Source organism: Uloborus diversus, chromosome 5 (genome assembly GCF_026930045.1).
Source record: "Uloborus diversus isolate 005 chromosome 5, Udiv.v.3.1, whole genome shotgun sequence".
Taxonomy (NCBI): Eukaryota; Metazoa; Arthropoda; class Arachnida; order Araneae; family Uloboridae; genus Uloborus; species Uloborus diversus.
In genome coordinates this window covers 150,004,627-150,023,208 of record NC_072735.1, presented here as the reverse complement: position 1 = coordinate 150,023,208, position 18,582 = coordinate 150,004,627, and the positions used below count along the sequence as shown (strand labels likewise).

At 30.6% G+C, this 18,582-nt stretch overlaps 1 protein-coding gene across 1 annotated transcript in view; it reads right to left on the bottom strand.

Annotated features, from left to right (window-relative positions):
• LOC129222196 (xenotropic and polytropic retrovirus receptor 1-like) overlaps nt 1-18,582 on the bottom strand; it is a 39,765-nt gene that overhangs the window by 10,195 nt on the left and 10,988 nt on the right. Inside the window, exons 7-15 of the mRNA XM_054856667.1 lie at nt 18,095-18,196; nt 17,901-17,981; nt 17,063-17,141; nt 15,329-15,516; nt 10,771-10,950; nt 9,330-9,477; nt 7,261-7,458; nt 6,180-6,349; nt 4,910-5,043 (exon numbers count right to left, since the gene is read on the bottom strand). Of these exons, the coding sequence (XP_054712642.1) occupies nt 4,910-5,043; nt 6,180-6,349; nt 7,261-7,458; nt 9,330-9,477; nt 10,771-10,950; nt 15,329-15,516; nt 17,063-17,141; nt 17,901-17,981; nt 18,095-18,196 (1,280 nt within the window). The remainder of the gene's footprint in view (nt 1-4,909; nt 5,044-6,179; nt 6,350-7,260; nt 7,459-9,329; nt 9,478-10,770; nt 10,951-15,328; nt 15,517-17,062; nt 17,142-17,900; nt 17,982-18,094; nt 18,197-18,582) is intronic.

The window sequence follows — 18,582 nt, the reverse complement described above, 5'->3', positions numbered from 1 at the left end:
ACATGTAAAAATTTAATTTCTGTATTTCTGTGCACCAGTTTTGAAGATGAGGATGATGATATTGAATGATGATGCTTTTTTTTCTAGATTTTTACTGACACTCTTTACATGTTTTTCAAGAAGATATTACATGTCAGTTTTTATAGTACTAAATAAGTGATATTCTGCAAGTTTTTTTTTTTTTTTTTTTAAATTTTTTATAACTTCACTTTTTTTCCATTATCATATGCTCATCCGAAAGCTAGAACTAGCAAAATTTCTTTCAGAAATGGAATGAAAGCTACTTGGTTATTCAATAAATGGAATACATCAATCATTTTGCAGTTAATATTTTAAAAAGAATACCATAAAAAATATTAATTTTAGTAGCTTATTTGTTTTAATGCATAATACGTAGAAAATAGTAAGTTTAGCTTTTGGAGTCAAAACAATTGTCTGAGCTTTTTTATTGGTTATTTTAGGGTATATATCGAAACAGTATTACATTTTAGAGCATACAAGTTTTTTTTTAGAACTAAAAAATCTTTGTTTTTGACATAGTTATGATTAAGGCAAAAAGTATTAGTCGGCCATCTTTGATCCGTCATTTTGGATGGAAGCTCACATACAAACTTAGGGGACTTTTCAGGATTTACTCTACATGCTATGAGGAAGTAAGTCTGAAAATATTTCTAAATTATAAATTTGTGGTGCAAAAAATCCCAAATTTACTGGGCTAGTTCCCGAGAACGAAGAAGAGCAAAAAATAAGCTGTTGAATAATAATTAGCTTTATTTAATGAAACACACTTAAATAACCAGAAAGCAAAAAAAAATTATGCTTTTACATTTCTCATAATTAAAATATGTATTTAAGTCCAAAGAATCTCCTTTCCATCTGTAATTACAAAACTAAAAACATAGTTGTTACAATTTAATCATTTATGATCAATATTCTTCTTCTAAAAGGTAATTTATTATAAGAAAAATGCACAATATCTTTAAAAAAAATTTAACATGAGGATTTTATTTTTTCCCTTATTAGAACTGAAATTACTGTTGCCTTTGTTTGAAATTATCCCATGCGCTAAATCTAAATGCATGGAACCGAAATCAATTCTGAAAAAGTAACTAAAATTAAAAATTTTAAAAACTCACGACTGGGTCGCAAATGAAAATCAAAAGGGAAAATTGAAAATCCTTTTAAAAGCCTTATACTGTTAAAATCAATTGTATATAAGTATTTTATTTGTTAACAAATAGAAATTAAAATTTAAAATCTCAGCTTTTACTTTCTTTATCGGCCAACAATGAATTTGGTTACTAATCGCTGAATAAAAGCTTAGCCATATTTAAAACCTGCTTTAAAAAGCATTATAATTCAAATCCTATATAACATGGAAGTTCCAAACATACTCCATCAGACCCGCAGAAAAACATCCTCTTTATTTTGATACTGAATTTTAAAATTTTTAAATATATTTTCACTGCAACAATCTTGAAAAACCTTTCAGAGGTTTTTAATTAATATCTTCGTTAATTAAGGTCATCCGAAGACGCAACCCAGCTAAGAACACTCTAGATCAACTCTCCTTTCAAACAAAAAAATTTTTTCAAAATCGGTCCATCCGTTTAAGAGCTAGAGTGTCACAGACAGATACACACGCACACACACGTCAAACTTATAACCCCCTTCCTTTGTGTGTCGGGGGTTAAAAAAGGCAAGAGCTATGGGACCCCCGCTCCCGGCCCCCCTGGACCCCTCAGTTGTGTGAGTCACTGCAACTGGCTCCCAATTATATTTACTATTAATTAAAAGTGTCAACCAAAAAGATCTACACTGAATATTATGATTTTTACATCACAGTAAGATTAAAAGTAACGAAAGGTGAGAATTATACTTGGTGTCAAAAATCATAACAAAATGCTAATTTTTACTCTTCTGAAAGGAAAATACTTCCACAACTATTATCTATTGAATTTATTAAAAGAATTTCAAAACATTCACAACGGTTAAGTATTGGAAAAATTCTCTACTACAAAAGGAAAAACAAAGTTGTGAATGCACAAATTAGCAACAGATTGCAGACAGGTGTTTTGAGGTTTCAAGGAACCCTTAAAAATGCGCATCTGCAATCTGCTGACAATTTCTGTATTTACAATTTTGTTTTTTCTATTGTTACTTTGCTGCATAAAGGTAATTATTCATTTCTCATTCTCTAGACTACAACAGATAATTTATTTTGAAGGAATTTATTAAACTAGAAAATGGCAGTTCCTTCACTTCATGCAGCAAAGTAACAAATCTATTGTTACTTTTGCAGCATAAAGGTAATTATTCATTTCTTATTCTCTAGATTACAACAGAGAATTTATTTTGAAGGAATTTATTGAACTAGAAAATCGCCAGACATGATATGACGGGTGAAAATTGTTTCGACATTTGAATGAAGCAACTGCCTGTTTGGTAATATTTTTATAGTTGAAATTTTAACTCGAACTCCAGTGGATGAACCCTAAACTCCTGGGCTGACGCCCAGCACGGGGACCTTCCCCAGCGTAATAAGCACCAAGACTGTCCGTGGCTTACGACCAAACGGCACGACCTTGAGGGTCAGGGATTTGGACAAAATCCTAGATATAGGTCAATTCCCACTAGGTATAAGCCCAGGTAAAGCGGTTTGACTGCATAGGTCCTAGTTCTGCAGCAACGGGTGTCCAAAGTTGATAATTTTGACCCAGAAATGCAATGGAGTTACCATTAAAATTAACATTTTTATCGCTTTTTCTACTATTGTACTGCAGTATGAGCCGTTTGCATGCTTAACTTTAAATTAATTACTTTGAATACTAATTTTTAATAAACGGTTCTCAAATTCATATTGGCAACTACTTTTAATTTCACTAACTTGAATACCAAAATAACATAGTTACAGGATATTTATCGTTTGCAAATGGAACTAATTAATTTCGTTTTATATTAATCATCTGCTAGTAAAAAGTATTTATCGTTTGCTAATAAAAACAATTACTTGAACTGGATATTTATCGTCTGCTATCAAAGGTATCCCACATTGATAAGCAAAAAATGGCAGAAGAGAAAAAGCTCTGATTTATTGCACATGACACACTAAAGTACAAAAATTCAAGATCGTTTCAACTTTCCAAATAACTTAGATTATGCTCATAAATAAATCTGTGTTCTCCCTCATACTCAATTTACTAACAAAAGATGCCAATGTGTTGGGAGATCGAACATAGTGTCGAATTCTGAAATTCCAATGGAAACGCCATAGCATTTCTGCAGCCAAACTAGCAAATTTGGACCCTCGTTGCAGAGAAACTAGGGCCTATGCAGTCAAACCGCTTTACTTGCCCTCATATCTAGTGGGAATGGACCTATAGCTAGAATTTTGTCCAAATCCGTGACCCTCAAGGTCGTGCCGTTTGGTCGTTAGATGACCATCGATTGTCACACTCAGCCGTGCGGGGGGCCCGCTACGCGGACCCCCCGGACGGTGGAACCTAAGGCTTACAGCTAAGTGGTGGGGTGTGTGCGGAGAAAAGTAGATAGCATTTAGCTGTTGACCACTTTTTTGTTTCTTCATTCTTATCAAATTATCATGCCGTAGTGTGAGTTTCGTTGTTGGTGACGTCAGCATTACTCAATTATTGGCAATTATAGATATGAGGATGATGAAATTGATTTTTTCCCCCATCACTTGACTGTTAGGTTATGGAATCAATCTTTTTTTGATATGGCTATATAATTAAAAATTATTATTGTGGAGAAATAACTGTATACTTTGGTCTCTTATTCCCAACTCAACTCTAGCTGATCTCTTTCAGATTTTTTGGGTGTCATATCATCAATTTTCTTAATGTGTAGGTGTGGAAAAATTGAAGAGATGAAATTGAAGAATCACCATTAGTTACTAAGATGATACAAGTGAATATTATAAGAAAAAGTGGAAATGATGCATGTACTCCAATGGAAGTTTGACTCTTCAATCTTTGAACAACTAAGCCATTTAGAAAACTTGATAATGGATTATTTTCTGACCACCAGTAAATTTAAAATCTTCAAAAAAAAGTTACTTTTTTTTTTTTTTTTTTTTTTTTTGTACTAAAACATTGCAATTACAAATTTCAAAATGTTTAAAAAGACCAATACTAAAATAAAAACTAATCTATATCACATAAAATGCTCGATTTAAAACATTCATTTCTAATTTTGGACTTCCTAAAGAATAAAACTAGCTTGTTCATAGCTTTTTTTATACTGAAATACCTAATTTCTTATTTATAAAGCTAACTTTATGTCATATTTTATTTCTAAATGTGGTGGAAACTATACTTAATCAAACAGTAATGCAATGTCTGCCCTTATTTTTTCAACAATTCATTATTTTGGCTTTTCAATGTTTGTAAGTTTTATTTTATCATTTGCCAATACTGACATTTTAATTCTTCTTATCATTCTTTTTTTCCCGTTTTAAAGTAAACAAAGAGAAGCAGGAAAAATGAATTTTAAACTTAAAAAAAAAAAAATTACAAGATGACTCCTAAACGTTTTTGAACAACTTTTACTGAAAGGCAGTAGAGAGTATTATTTGGCTTGAACATCCAATGTAGAAAATTCTGAACACACAACATGAGAGATTTTGTACGTGTTGAGTACGCTCCTGATATTTTTACTACATTTAGCAAATATACATACAATACGGATAATTATTTCATTCTAAGAACGTAATATTTGCCATACTAAGAAAATATAGGAATTATGCTTTTCTAAATAGTCTTCTTTTCCTTTTTCTGTTACAATTCTAGAAGGTTTTAAGGGCACACAAATATTTCACCAATTAAAATATGAATTATTTCAAGTTACAATATGAAATGCTTAAATACATAAAAAGAACATTAATACTAACCTAAAAACTTCCAGTGGAGCTAATACAGTGGCCATAATATCTGAATGGATTATGTCTAACTCTGTCAGTGATACTGAAATGGTCCAACCAAATCTCAAGAAAAAATCTTCAGCAATGGCAAAGTAATAGAAATTCTAGTTTAAAAAAGAGAAAAATTATCAAAAAATAAATTAAGAAAGAAAAGGATAATACACAAAATTGCCCGAAAGAAAAGATTTTGTCAGTACATAATTTCAAATGCAATCTGACCTTTCAATTCACAAAACATCTTGGGTTTTATCATTTATTTTCTATTATTCTTCTATGTCATTTACATTCTAAAAGATCTTGTTTTACATCTATCATTATATGATAGGACCTTATAGATAAACCTTTTATGCAATGAAAGTTTTGAATGAGCTCAAAGATGAATTGCAGTGAAAGTTTTATCACAAAAAGGTTTTCAAATCAAGAGTTTACAAAGAATGTACAACATCTTTTCTTTAGAAAAATATTTAAATACTATTAAAAATCTTTGTTGACTAACCAAAAAGAAAAAAAAAATCATTGATGTTCAATGTTGAAAATCAAAGATTTTTCTAAATAATATTATAACTGGTTATAAGAAAGTTCTCCCAGGTTTCTTAATCCAGAGTTTTTATTTCATTATGAATGGAACACGGGAAAAAAAATTTAACTTGTAACATTAATACACAAATAAGAAAATATTGTGAACAGAAAAAATAAAAAAAAATATTGTTCAATTCAGTTATGAGGAAAATTCTTGATGTTTTTTTTTTCTTAATGAAGGCTTGCAGTGCTAAAACTAAACACAGTTGTTGCTCTAATCTTGCCATCCTGATTTGCGGAACAACTAGAAATATGAACTTGCCTTGTGATAGAATGGGGAAGGGGGGTTGATGATCAACTTATTCAGCTTTAAAAATGAATAAAGGGGGGGAGGATGCTGATCATAGGTCGTCATTGGTTGTGCTGGCACTTTTAATACTTTTCAGGGTTAGTCACCAGGCAATAAAGAACAGTTTTCATGACCAGTCATCATGACACCACAGAGGATTTTGATCTACCTTACAGAGTCTATCTGAAAGTTTATTGTGGGATGATGTGATGATTACAGGTCATACCTCTAATTCTGATGCATTTGCCTGTTTTTCCCTTCCAAAAACTCAATCTCTTAAAAGCAAGATCAAATTACTTTATTACAACTGGCTTACTTTTTTTGTTTGACAGACAGAAAACACACAGCCATTTTAATGATCATAAAACTTACAGGTGAGGAATATACAATTTCTTCTCTCAAAAATTTATTTTCACCAGTGTTTGCATCAAACAAACCCCAATCCATTTTCACATCCCAAATGTAGGTGTATATGGAGCTTATGACGCCAAAAACTAGCCAAAGGTAAAAGAAAGGATTTTCCCACGTAGAACCATAATCATCTGAAATTGAAAAGTAAATTTCAAAAATAAAACTCTAGCAATCAATAATCAAACCAATAAAAAAATGTTTGAATAGCTGTGAATTAAGTATTTGTAACCACACACTACTTTAAAATTCTATGATAAATTGTATTAAATTTACTTGAATTAATAATCTTTCAATGCTTGAAGATAATTGCAAGATAATAGTGATCCACTTATCATTACTTCATTATTGTCTATATTAAACGATTAATCTTATTATCTTTCATATTCTATTTTATTTATTACTGATGTGTCAAATTAAAACAAACTTCAAAATACTACAATAATTGAAAAGAAACACTATGTTTAAAATAAGATTATAACCTTCAAATCTGACCAAACATTTATCTAAAAAAAATTTAATGTATTTGCTGCAACAAGGAAACTGTTTTAAATTGTGATAAACTTCAACCTTCTACCTTATTCTACGACTGCAAGATTAAGCATGATAATTTCTGGAAAACGTGAGCCTCCCATACTTTAACTCAATATTCATTTTAGAAATTTAAGACAGTCAGATAAATGTACAATTACAAACAGAACTTTTAACTATCATTTGCAACACATGAAGAACATTTAAACTGGTTTGATAAAAAAATTAGACACAAATATTCTTTTTGTCATTTTGGGACATCCATAATAAAAATCCTAGAAAATAAGAATGCCACAAGGAAAGTACTCCTATATTGATTTTTAAATATTTTCATTAATTTTGAAAATATAATTAACTAACCAAAGTGCATTTAAGTACATACAACTTATTTTTAAATAAAGGTTGAATTTTATCAAGGGCTTAAAGAGATGAACATAATTTATCACACTCAAAACATCATACAACTTAAAGCATTTTAAAACAATTAACAAATGAATACACAATTACAACACACCTTTGGTGTATACATAAAGGGATGAAAATGCAACATTAAAAAATGTTGTGGAATATTTTCCTGCATTGACAAGATGTGGAAATGCTTCCCTGGTGTCTCGATAACGTCGCAAACATTGAGCAAATCGAAACCAAGCAGGAAGACAAGCTACAATTGGTCTTGATATCATTCCAATGTCATCAACACATTTATTTGAATCTAAATGAATAATTTTTATATTTTAGAAACATAATAGCTATCACACAATGAAAACAAACCGATCTACAATTATTAACAGTACATTTATTATGTGAAAAAATTTAAGGCCTTTGTTTGACTTGTTGAACACGATCAAATTTTTGCTTTAAAAAATTTTTGTTATGTTTAATATAAAGACCATATTTATAAATTTATTTGGATAGGGTTTCACTGGGAAATAACTATTATTCAAAGAATAACAATTTTGGTAAAAAATAATGTTCAGTTTGTCATTACAGAAAAATGGGATATAAATTCTTAAAAAAAAGGGGATAAAAAGTATTTTTAAGTTAACTTTTAAAGATTAAGATTTTAACAAAGTGTAACCATTGGAAAATATAGAGGAAAATGAAACCTCTCAAGAACAATGTAAGCTCCAAAGAAAGATTAATATCTAGAATAAATTTACCAAGATTTAAAAAAAAAAGAGCTGCTTAACGTTCAACGCATGATCAAATAACAAGCTGATTAATTATGCTAGCAACATTTTCTTAATGAATTTTTTAAAATATTGCTATTTTGTAACATTTTATACATGAAAGGTTAGAATTAGGAGCACTGAAATTATATCTTCAAATGAAAGTTTGAACATAGGATTTTGAAACAAATTGAATAAGATATACATATAATTTTTAAAGACTCACTTTTAAAGGTTCAACAAATTTTTTGAGTATTTATTTGCACATGATTACAACTTTATTGAATGAAAAGTTACTCCCCGACTGTATTCTATTTTAGGCTGTTTGCCTCACAAAAATTAAGGTTAGGAGAAAAGGAAGTTTAGTAAGGACCACTATGAACTACACGTGTCATCTAAGGTTAAAAGGACTGAAAAACAAATCTGCAGCTTCTTGCACTTGGCAATTACTCGATTTCTTCAATTTATTTTTAAGTTTCAGTTGTGGCCTGTCTTGTAAAACCAATTTCTTGCAATTATTTTTGTCATATGATGGTTGTTTCTCACTCCTAAATCTGCTTAATTTTGGCGATAATCTGTAAAAGCAGAAAAACAAAATGCATGAGGCCTTTGAAACAATGTGTCCTGGCCTTCAGTTTGCAGTCAATATTCCTGATCAAGGTTTAAGGAGGTTGATTAAATGGCAAACATTTCTCTGATGAACATTTCGCAAAAAAAAATTGTTTAGCAAAACCATTAGTCAAGGGCACCCATACAGGGGGGCAAGTGGGGGCTTAAGCCCCCCCCCCTTAGAAATGAGAACTTCTTTGCTTTTAGTGCTGTTTTCTTTGCAAAAATGTATAAAAATTTCTTTTCCAGCCATTAATGAATGAGTTAATAAAAATGTTAAATTTCAATATCTGTAATCTGTACTGAAAGCGGCTTCTATGGAGAAAATATTCTGTGAAACCATTGGGAAAATTTTTGAGCCCCCCTTAAAATTTTGCATATGGGTGGCTTTACCATTAGTAATTCTCTCTTTCTTCCTTCTTTTTTTTTTTTTTTTTTTTTGAAAAAAAGCTTAACTATGATCACAGAAACCACAGTATGGACTGTTGTTTTTAAAGAGATGATTATTTTTCCTCTTTTTTTGTTTGCATCCAATATTTTTTTCTTATTAATCCATTCTTTAATTACAAATATCCATAAAATATGATTTGCATGTAAATTAGAAATGGAGTTCTGTACAAAAAAATAGCTTTATCATTAATGTTTTGGGAATAATTATAGCAAATTTAAGGTTGCTTCTAATCATCAAAATTTCCATACATCAAATTTTTCCCATCAGTTTGTTGTTTCAACATATGGAAGTTTGATTGTACTTACATGATCGATAAAATTTACATAAATTGCAAAGATTTGCTGTAAAACTTACCTGTATTTACTGCCCAGTCAAAATGGTAGATATAAAAGCAAACAAAATACTGAAAATCTACCAAAACAGGAACAAGACTATTAAGTTGATCAGCAAGCCAGAAATCAGCAAATCCAACATGAAAAAAAGGAGCAGCTATGATTCGACCCTAGAATTAATGTTAAAGAAAACATAGCAATTACTTTTATTCCATAAAAAATCTATAGAATGCTAAAAAAAAAAAGGTTCTGAAATCTGTTCATTGTTATTGGATTTCAAAATGTAGGTTCAAAGTTTTTCCTTACTACGAAACTTTACAGGATTCCTAATGCTCATAGATTTTACATTTGCTTCCTAAAATTTTTCAAACAATCGGCTATTTTATTTAAAATATTGCAGTTTATGTACAGAAATTAACATATTTTCTGTTTTTAACATATAGAATCTTTTGACTTTCCTGTCTTTTGCATTTCAAGGAAGATATGGAATCGCTCACAAACAGTGGTAACTGTCAAGTGAAGCCTTTCTTAACATGAAGGGGCTTATCTCCATACAATTTTTATTGTTATTTTGCTACTGATCTACACTTTCAAATGTTTCACCCACATAATAATAATTTTGAAAACTTCAGAAGAATATGAATGGCCATTCTATCGTTACGTGCGGGACAATCAGATGTTTAAATTTCACCAACATTTTGTTATGTCTCTTAATATTTTAATTAAACATGGGTATGCACATTTTTCAATCTTTGCATTTCATACAAAGATGCTCCTGATAGTTATTTTTTATTAAATAATTTCGTTATTTAAAATTTAATATGTTCGCATGAGTCACATGCAGGACATCCAAATGATGTATGAATTAGTTAATATTTTTGCTCTATTAATCTAAAAAATTGAAAACAAAGGTTCAAATGTAAACCAAACATATCTCATATGTTGAGGAATATTAGTTGAAACTGTTGAAAAATTATGTGTTAGGCCATTCCATGAAAAAGTAGTCACTTTGTTCCACGTGTGACGGTTCACATATTTCATTGATAAGAAATATTTTTTTAAAAAATGACAAAATTTTTTGCTTAAGAAATCACACTTACGTTTGTAATTTGTTAAGCAAAAAAAAGTTGTTCATTACCCTTTTAAATTATTATTTTAAATAAAATATATGAAGCATCACGTGCAGGACAAAATTACTGTTTTCATTGGAATGGCCCTGAATTGTTATTAAAATGTAAATAAAAAAGTTATAAAAAATAATAAAAGAAATCTTAAATTGAAACTATTTTTTCACAAATCAGGGCATTTTGAAAAAGTTGCAGATTTTAGGAAAACACTTTAAAAATCACAGAAATCAACGCAGGAATTTGGGGAGCGACAAACTTGCAACCCTTGCACATAAGGTAATAAAAAATAAACAACCAATATCATTCTTAGAGATAAAAAGGTAAAATTTCTCATACCAGAACTCTTAAAAGCCAAAATCTTGCATGGTGTCGTAATGTTCTGGTTGGATTTAATAGAAATGCAAGCAGGAGCAAAACTAGCATCAAAGGATTAGCATATGCAGGCATTGACAAGGCATCACTGAAGAGAAAGGCAAGAACACTCAAAGCCCACATGACACTAGCAATACCAGCAATCTATAAAGAGCATTGGGAATAATCAGAAATAAAGCTTAAAAGTTCATATATTTATTAATGAAAACAGTCAAAAAGAAGAAAAGGAATTTTTTAATTCTATCTCCCCTTCATTATCAAAAAATTTATTCATTATAATAATCTTGTTTTTGTAGAGGTAATAATGACTGAGTCCTGGCTAAGGAGTTCTAATAAGAGCGAAACTGCAGTCTCAGGATGAGATAACAGGGTTGTCTGCTATACTGCACATAGTTCTGGCTTAGCCCTGGCTTAGGGGAGGTAACTTACTGCTACATACCCAAGCTTTGCCTTCAATTCACAAGTCGGACTGCACCATGCTGCGGACACTCGCTGGTGAGATTAAGTCACTTTATCTACCAGTTTGTTAGCAATCTCAGGTTCAATGAGGTGACATCAGCCTCAAGCTCGGTTATTCACTATTCCTGATTGAAGAGTTCTAATAAGAACAAAATTGCAGTCTCAGGATGCGAAAACCGCGTTGTCTGGTATATTGTATGTAGTTCTGCCATAGCAGTGGCTTAGGGACGGTAACTTACTGCTAAATAAAGTAATTATGAGTTCATGAATAATACCAGCAACATCTGAGAATTTCGAAGTGTGTAAACCAGGGCTGAGGACTCAGGGTCAACTCATTTTGGAGTAAAGGAGTCATAGTTGGAGTTGGCTGTTTTCTCTCTAAGTTTGCAACTCTACCACTGCTGTGGAGTCAAATTTGGAGTAGCGGAGTTGGAATTAAACTGGTTTCGTTGTAAAATAGTGAGTCATAGGCTCTGAAATTCTAGGAGTCAGAGCCTTGGTTTAAGAAGCGCTGGATTTAGGGGAGGGCAGTCGGGGCTACTGCCCCGGGGCCTCCACAATAAAGGGGCCCCCACAATAAAATTTTTACCAAATATCCTAACTTTCACGGATTGAAAATATCGGCTATATACATATATATCAAAATATTCGGATATATATAAAGGAATCGGATATTTTCAAAAATTTGATGATTTTTTCGAACCCTGATTAGGGGCCTCCACTCCTTCGTTGCCCCCAGGGCCTCCACGCTTCCAAATCGGCCCTGGGTTTAAGTATCATGTGTATACACATTAGACATTACATTTATTTGTGAACAAAGTCCCCATGACTGGGAAATAGCCAAAGTAAAATCTTAAAACTATAGCACATTACCCAAATCTATTATGTCGACATGGCTTTTCAATGTAGTACAATTAAATGGTCAAATAACACATAATTTATAACTACAACTGTACAATTTAGTTTAGTTTTCTAAAATTACCTTTATTTGTTAAATTGGACAGTATTTTAGGTTATAACATATATTGTAAACTCTTAAAGTGATCACTCATAAGTACATGGGCATAAACAAGGCAGTTGAGCCGTTTCCCATGGAGTGCACAATTTATTTGTATAAGCAAAAATAATGCTTAAGATGAGTTTCTTTGAAAAAGTAAAAAAAATATCTTCCAAAGTATGAAATCTTTTAAAAAAAAAAGAGGTATAATTTTCACATTTGAATGCAATGTAAGCTAAAATTTTGATTGACAGATATTTTTAGCAAAAAAAATTTTCTCTTCCTAAAATAAGAATTTGAAACTCATTCAAAATTTTAAAATTTAAAAAAAGACAATTTTGTTTTTGTGTTTGATGAAACAACAGATTGAATGAAAAAACAACAATACCATTAATTCAAATTATAGCAAATGGTGACAGATTTCAGTACTCAAACAAAAGATGAAACTTTTTAAGCCAAATTCTTTAGTTTCATGAAAGAGTAGTTAAATGATAACCAGAAATATCTAACTTTTTTTAGCTCACAAAAATGAATTGAAAAAGGGGTTCCTAGAAGCCCTGAAACACGTGTATTCAGTAATGTGTTTATTTGTGGCCAAAAACGTTGGATATTTCCTGTTATCTCTCAGTACAAAAGTATTTATTTTTTAGTTAATTAATGACACAAGATTTTCAAAAAATATGCTTATGATGCATAAGGACATGAAAGCACATCTAAATTTTCAGTCAAATTAGAGCGATTGAATAACTAGATATGATGATACATCCTTTTTTGAACTTAAAGAAGGAACAAATAGTTCAATTAGCTAAGACCTGAACAGGGGCGGATCTAGAGGAGGCCATGGCCCCTCCCAAAGCCTTGTGATTATAGGATTTTTTTTGAAGAAGAAAAAAAAGAAAGAAACGGTTATGAGAAGATGACAAAATTTAACACATGTATTTTACTTCAACAAAAATTTAGGTCTTAATTTGAAGGGAAACCATATCCCTTTCCTCAAAACAGAACTATTATTTCCAAACTTTTGCTCCGTCATTTACATCATTTCTTGATTCCAACTTTAGACACTTGGACGATCTTTAAATGCTGCTCCCCTCAGAGTACACCTATTGTTCACGAGATCAAAGAGAGACTAAATTCGCATGTTTATGGCTTTAATTTCGAAACTTTTCTGAGGGAGAGGCCCTTTTTCACATGCTCTTCCACAAATGCCACGAAATGTAACCAAAATTCGCATTTTAGAACTTTAATTTGGAAATTTTTTCAACGGAAATTAGCTTACCCAGCCCTTATCCCTTAACTTGCCTAAAAGCAACTTAAATGGCCTTTTTTAGGGTTTCAATTACAAACGATTTCTGATACCTCCCCCCCCCCCCACAGTTAATATTGTGATGATAGCTTTATAATGGGAATTTTGGAAGGAGAGCTCACGAATCCTCCATCCCTTTCTCTAATACGTCCAACAATAGCTTAAAATTGGGTTTTTAGACCCTCAATGGCAAAAATATTTAAAGGATAGGGAGATTCTAAGCCTCTTCTTCACTCTCTCTTAAATGTCAGTAAACATTACCTAGAGGTGTATTTTTAGACTCGACAGCAGAAGAGCTGGTAGAGCAATCACACCCTCTTCTAATTTCTCAACATATAAGGCAGATTATTTTCGTTTCTCAGCTTTATTTTCAAAAAGTATTTTGGGGTCAGCACCTAAACACTTATTTCTTATTATATCATCAAAAATAGCCTAAAATTGAGTTTTAAAATTTCATTTTAATATAAAATTTAAGGGGAGTTTGTCCTAAATTTCCGATGGCTCCTCCCAAAATGATCGGCTAGATCCGCCACTGGACCTGAAAACTAGCATTATAAAATAATTGATAATGAAAAATAAGTTTTCCTTCCAATAAATTAAAACTTTTGGGCATTGAATTGCACTGCAACAATCTGAGACTTGTCAAAAATTTAAGACAGGCAGAAAATTGAGATAAATAGAGTTAAGATCTCAACAATGGGAACTACTTGTTTAAAAAGTAAACAAATGAAGTAATCTTTAACTAATAATAAAAGTGAAAGTCTCACTGTCTGTCAGGATCTCCCTCTATATCCGGATCTCTGTGACGTGCATAACGCCTAGACCGTTTGGCCGATTTTCATGAAATTCGGCACAAAGTTAGTTTGTAGCATGAGGGTGTGCACCTTGAAGCGATTTTTGAAAATTCGATGTGGTTCTTTTTCTATTCCAATTTTAAGAACAAAATTTTTATAAGATGTACGAGCAAATTACGAAATTATCATAATATGGAACCGTAACATGGGCACAAACCAATTAGGGAGAAAATTCACCATACATTATTTGTAAATGTACAGGCGAACCAAAAGACCCTTTAATTTTTCTATTACGGGCAAAGCCGTGCGGGTACCACTAGTAAACCATAAAACTTGCAGCTACAAGTTAACTTGCTATGCACCATTAATATTAATTTAAATATTGTTGCATTTCACCTTGTCACCTACATTGAAGAGAACGTATCTGTCTATTGATGCATGAGAGTAAGTGGAGAGTGTGCTTAGCTCCAAGCCAGGACTAAATAGTCCACATGAAAACCTTGTGTTGTTTTTGAGTTGAGTACTATTTTTAAACTGAGATATTGTACTTATCACAAATACTTAGTTAACATTTTTATGGCTTTTATCCAACATAAAAATTTGAGCACTAAAACAGATTAAAAATGCCATTTCTTATTTCATTGAACTTTAGCTATCACAGCATTTAATGATATTTCTTTTCTTTTATCATTAAATTGGTACATTTTACTTGTTTTCAAACTTAATATCTAAGCTGAACTACAGTTTTCACATTTGTACAGCTTATTTTTATGCAGTATAAAATTGTTCAATAATTTAACTTCAAATTTCAACGATGTTTCAAGAATTCTGTGTATCAAATTAATTCTAATTCCTCTGAATTAAGATCAATTAGCATTTTACTACAGATGTTTTTAAAATAGATACAAACAATTATATTATTTAGCAAAAGCTCAAATTTTACATTGTAAACAAAAACAATCATACTTCCATCAAATGCTGCTCAGAAAGGTGATTTCTTGGATCTAATTCAAAAATGAGGACATGATTTACACCAGATGTTCGCCAACCATACACATTGATTCCAATCAGAAACAAAAATAAAATTATGAGGAGGCTGCCTCTGTAGAGTCGAATAGCAATTCGCCAATTGTAAGGCGTGCTGGTGAAGATAGCTAAAAATTAATAATTTCTATTAATAAATACATCAAAATATAATTTGACATTTTAAGAAGAAACAATAGCATGAAATTTAAAATATTTGAAAAAACTGATTGAAGAGCTGAAGCATAAGCATATTGATTAAAAAAAAAAAAGAATAATAAAAAAATATATATACAAAGTGTTCTAGCAATAAATAAAAAAAGAAAAGAAATAGATAAGAATAATTGTTGAAACAATTTAGAATTAATTATCTTTCTTCAAACCAACTCCTTGTTTTTAGAACTATAACAAGAGGCATAAAAAGTGATTACTATGGGGAAGAAAATCTTTATAACAAAAAATTGAGATTTAAAAACTTATGATACGAAAACTTGTTGTAATAAAAAGTAAATTCTTATCAGTTACTACCGGTGCTTTAGTGAGGGGGTGGGGAGAACAAAGGGGCATCGTCTCCTAATATATTTGTTCGCACTGTAAGAGTAATGAAAATGCAATGTAAATTGGCTTCAAAACATCCTTTCTTTATTGGTGAGTGTGCCCCAAATCCAACTGCAGCACTTATTACTACATATAAATTTGAAGAAATGAATCATCAATGCAATACTTTAGAATAAACATTACAATCATACATATAAGAGCTAATGAATACAAAATAAAAGTGATCGTAAAAGTATCGAAACTGCAATTTGAGACATTTTGATTGCCAACTTCAGTTTTTCGACACATATAAGTCATATTATCACTCTGAACATGTTTGAAATTATGCCCTATTTCTGATATGCATAGAAATATTCAAATTTAATTTAAAAATTCTTTTTTACGAGAAAAAGAGGGAAATTATTATTTGTAACCCCAAAACACAAAATTACAATTTCCATAGAAAAGCAGTGTTTAAATAGGCTCTTAATCATGAAATCTAATTAGTGTCAAAATATGTTGTTGATCACTAAATTTCGTCAATATATTCCATGACAATAACAAATTTAAAAATATATATATTATTTTTAGGGAAAGTAAATTGTAACCCCAAAATACGAAGTCACAATTTTAATGGAAAACTAAGTGTTTAAACATGTTGTTGATCACAAAGTCTAAATTAGTGTTTAAATATGTTGTTGAGCATGAAACCTTGTTAGTATATTGAACAACAATGACAATAACAAATTTAAAACTTATAATCTAAAATGTTTGATTACAACTTGAATCAAAAAGGATAAACAAGCAATCATAAGAAAAACAGCAATATAAATAAACTATAAACTATTATTAATGGCAACTTGACAAAAAAAATCGCAAAAGATTGATTCTTTTTCATTCAAAATACTTTTTAAAAAAATTTAAAAAAACTTTGAAACTGCCCAGAAGTGCTTGATTCAAGTTTCAATAATTTAGAACAATATTTCATTTTTAATGTTATTACATAATAAAAAACTTCTCATAGTTTATCTTTTTTTCCTGTCATAATAATATAAACATAAATACAAAAGCAAAAGACAGTACAAGAAGAAAAAAACTTGTCAAAAAAAGAAAGACAATGAATATCTCTATTTAACTAACCTGACAAAATCACTGCACAAACTAGTACAACAAAGGCACCAGAAAAAAGACCAACTTTAAAAGTCACCCAGGGAGATTGCTGAAAAATAATTTTGAAAAGCTTATTTATAGTTGAAATTTAAATAATTCAACAATAATTTCTATAAAATTAAGTAAACATCCTGCGCTAAGAGACAATGCAAAGTGTGAGAAGAAACGTGGATTTAGGAAAGTGAAACTTTCACTTCACAACCTCTTTCAGAAAGAGGAAAAGTTTTTTTTCCAATCAAGCCTCCCCCTTTTCTCTTCCCCCTTCTCTCCCTTTTTAATGCATTTTTTGAAGAAAATATTTGTTTATTTATTTATTTTTTATTTATTTATTTTTTTTTGGAAGAAATTGTTAGTTTTCAGACATTTTCATAGAATGACCATACAAGTGGTCTTAGATTTTACTGAAAGGAAATAACTATGTGTAAAAAACCTTTACAAAGGTGGCATTTAACTTCAAATACAGTGCATATAATGTAGAAATGAATGTCATATGAAAGAAAGATTTGGTTCAAAATATCTCAAATTAAAAAAAATAAATTAATGACAAAATTTCTCAAAAAAAAAGTCTTCGACCAAATACACTGGCTTATCATTAGGATGATCGGAGGGGGGTGCACTTGATCTCCCCCCCCCCAAGTATCAAAAACATAATGCAGTTACCCCTTTGTCCCCTCCCCTAATGGAAAACTTTGAACTGATGAACCTGCTAATATGCGTTAAGTAACTGAACCTTATTACCTAATATTTTTCTATTTTCTAACCTCAATGAAAACTAACAAAAAAAAAAAGGAACAGGAAACTTTCATACCTGATCATTTAGAGGTGGCACTCTTAGCCTTTTCATTGCTTTTTGACGATCACCTCCCTCTAAATGCCTAGTGACAATATTCTAAAAAAATGATAGGAATAAAACAGTTTTAAAAACTACACATAACAACTCATTTTAAAGAACCTAATACTTAATTATAAAATGTAATCCAATCTAACAACAAATGTACTAACTTCAGTGTCATGGATTAATTTGTCAATATCTTTATTGACATAGAATGGAGCTAATTCAACCCATTGTTGTCGCCATTTAGCACCGGCCTCTGTAAATAATAACTGAAAGAAAAGGTACAATTATAGAATAATTTAAATAATATCAATTTTCATTTTCAATAAGAAAGTAAATATACGGATTAAGAATTAGATTGAAAAATTTGGCTATCTGTTTAATATAACAAATATAAAAGTTATTAGAGCACTAAAATAATGAAACATTACTGCAAAGATGAAAAATAAAAACATGTAGGGTGTTAGAAAGATCTTATTTGTTTGTTTTTTTGAATTCAAGTACTATTTATAACATTCCTGCAAAGTTATTAATAGGTGTACAACTTGCAATTCACTTGATTTCAGCTTGTTTTGTAAAAATGTCAAGTCCGCGACATGATACTTTTTCTGCCATAACTATCTAATTTACAGTTTGATTAGCACAAAATTTTATT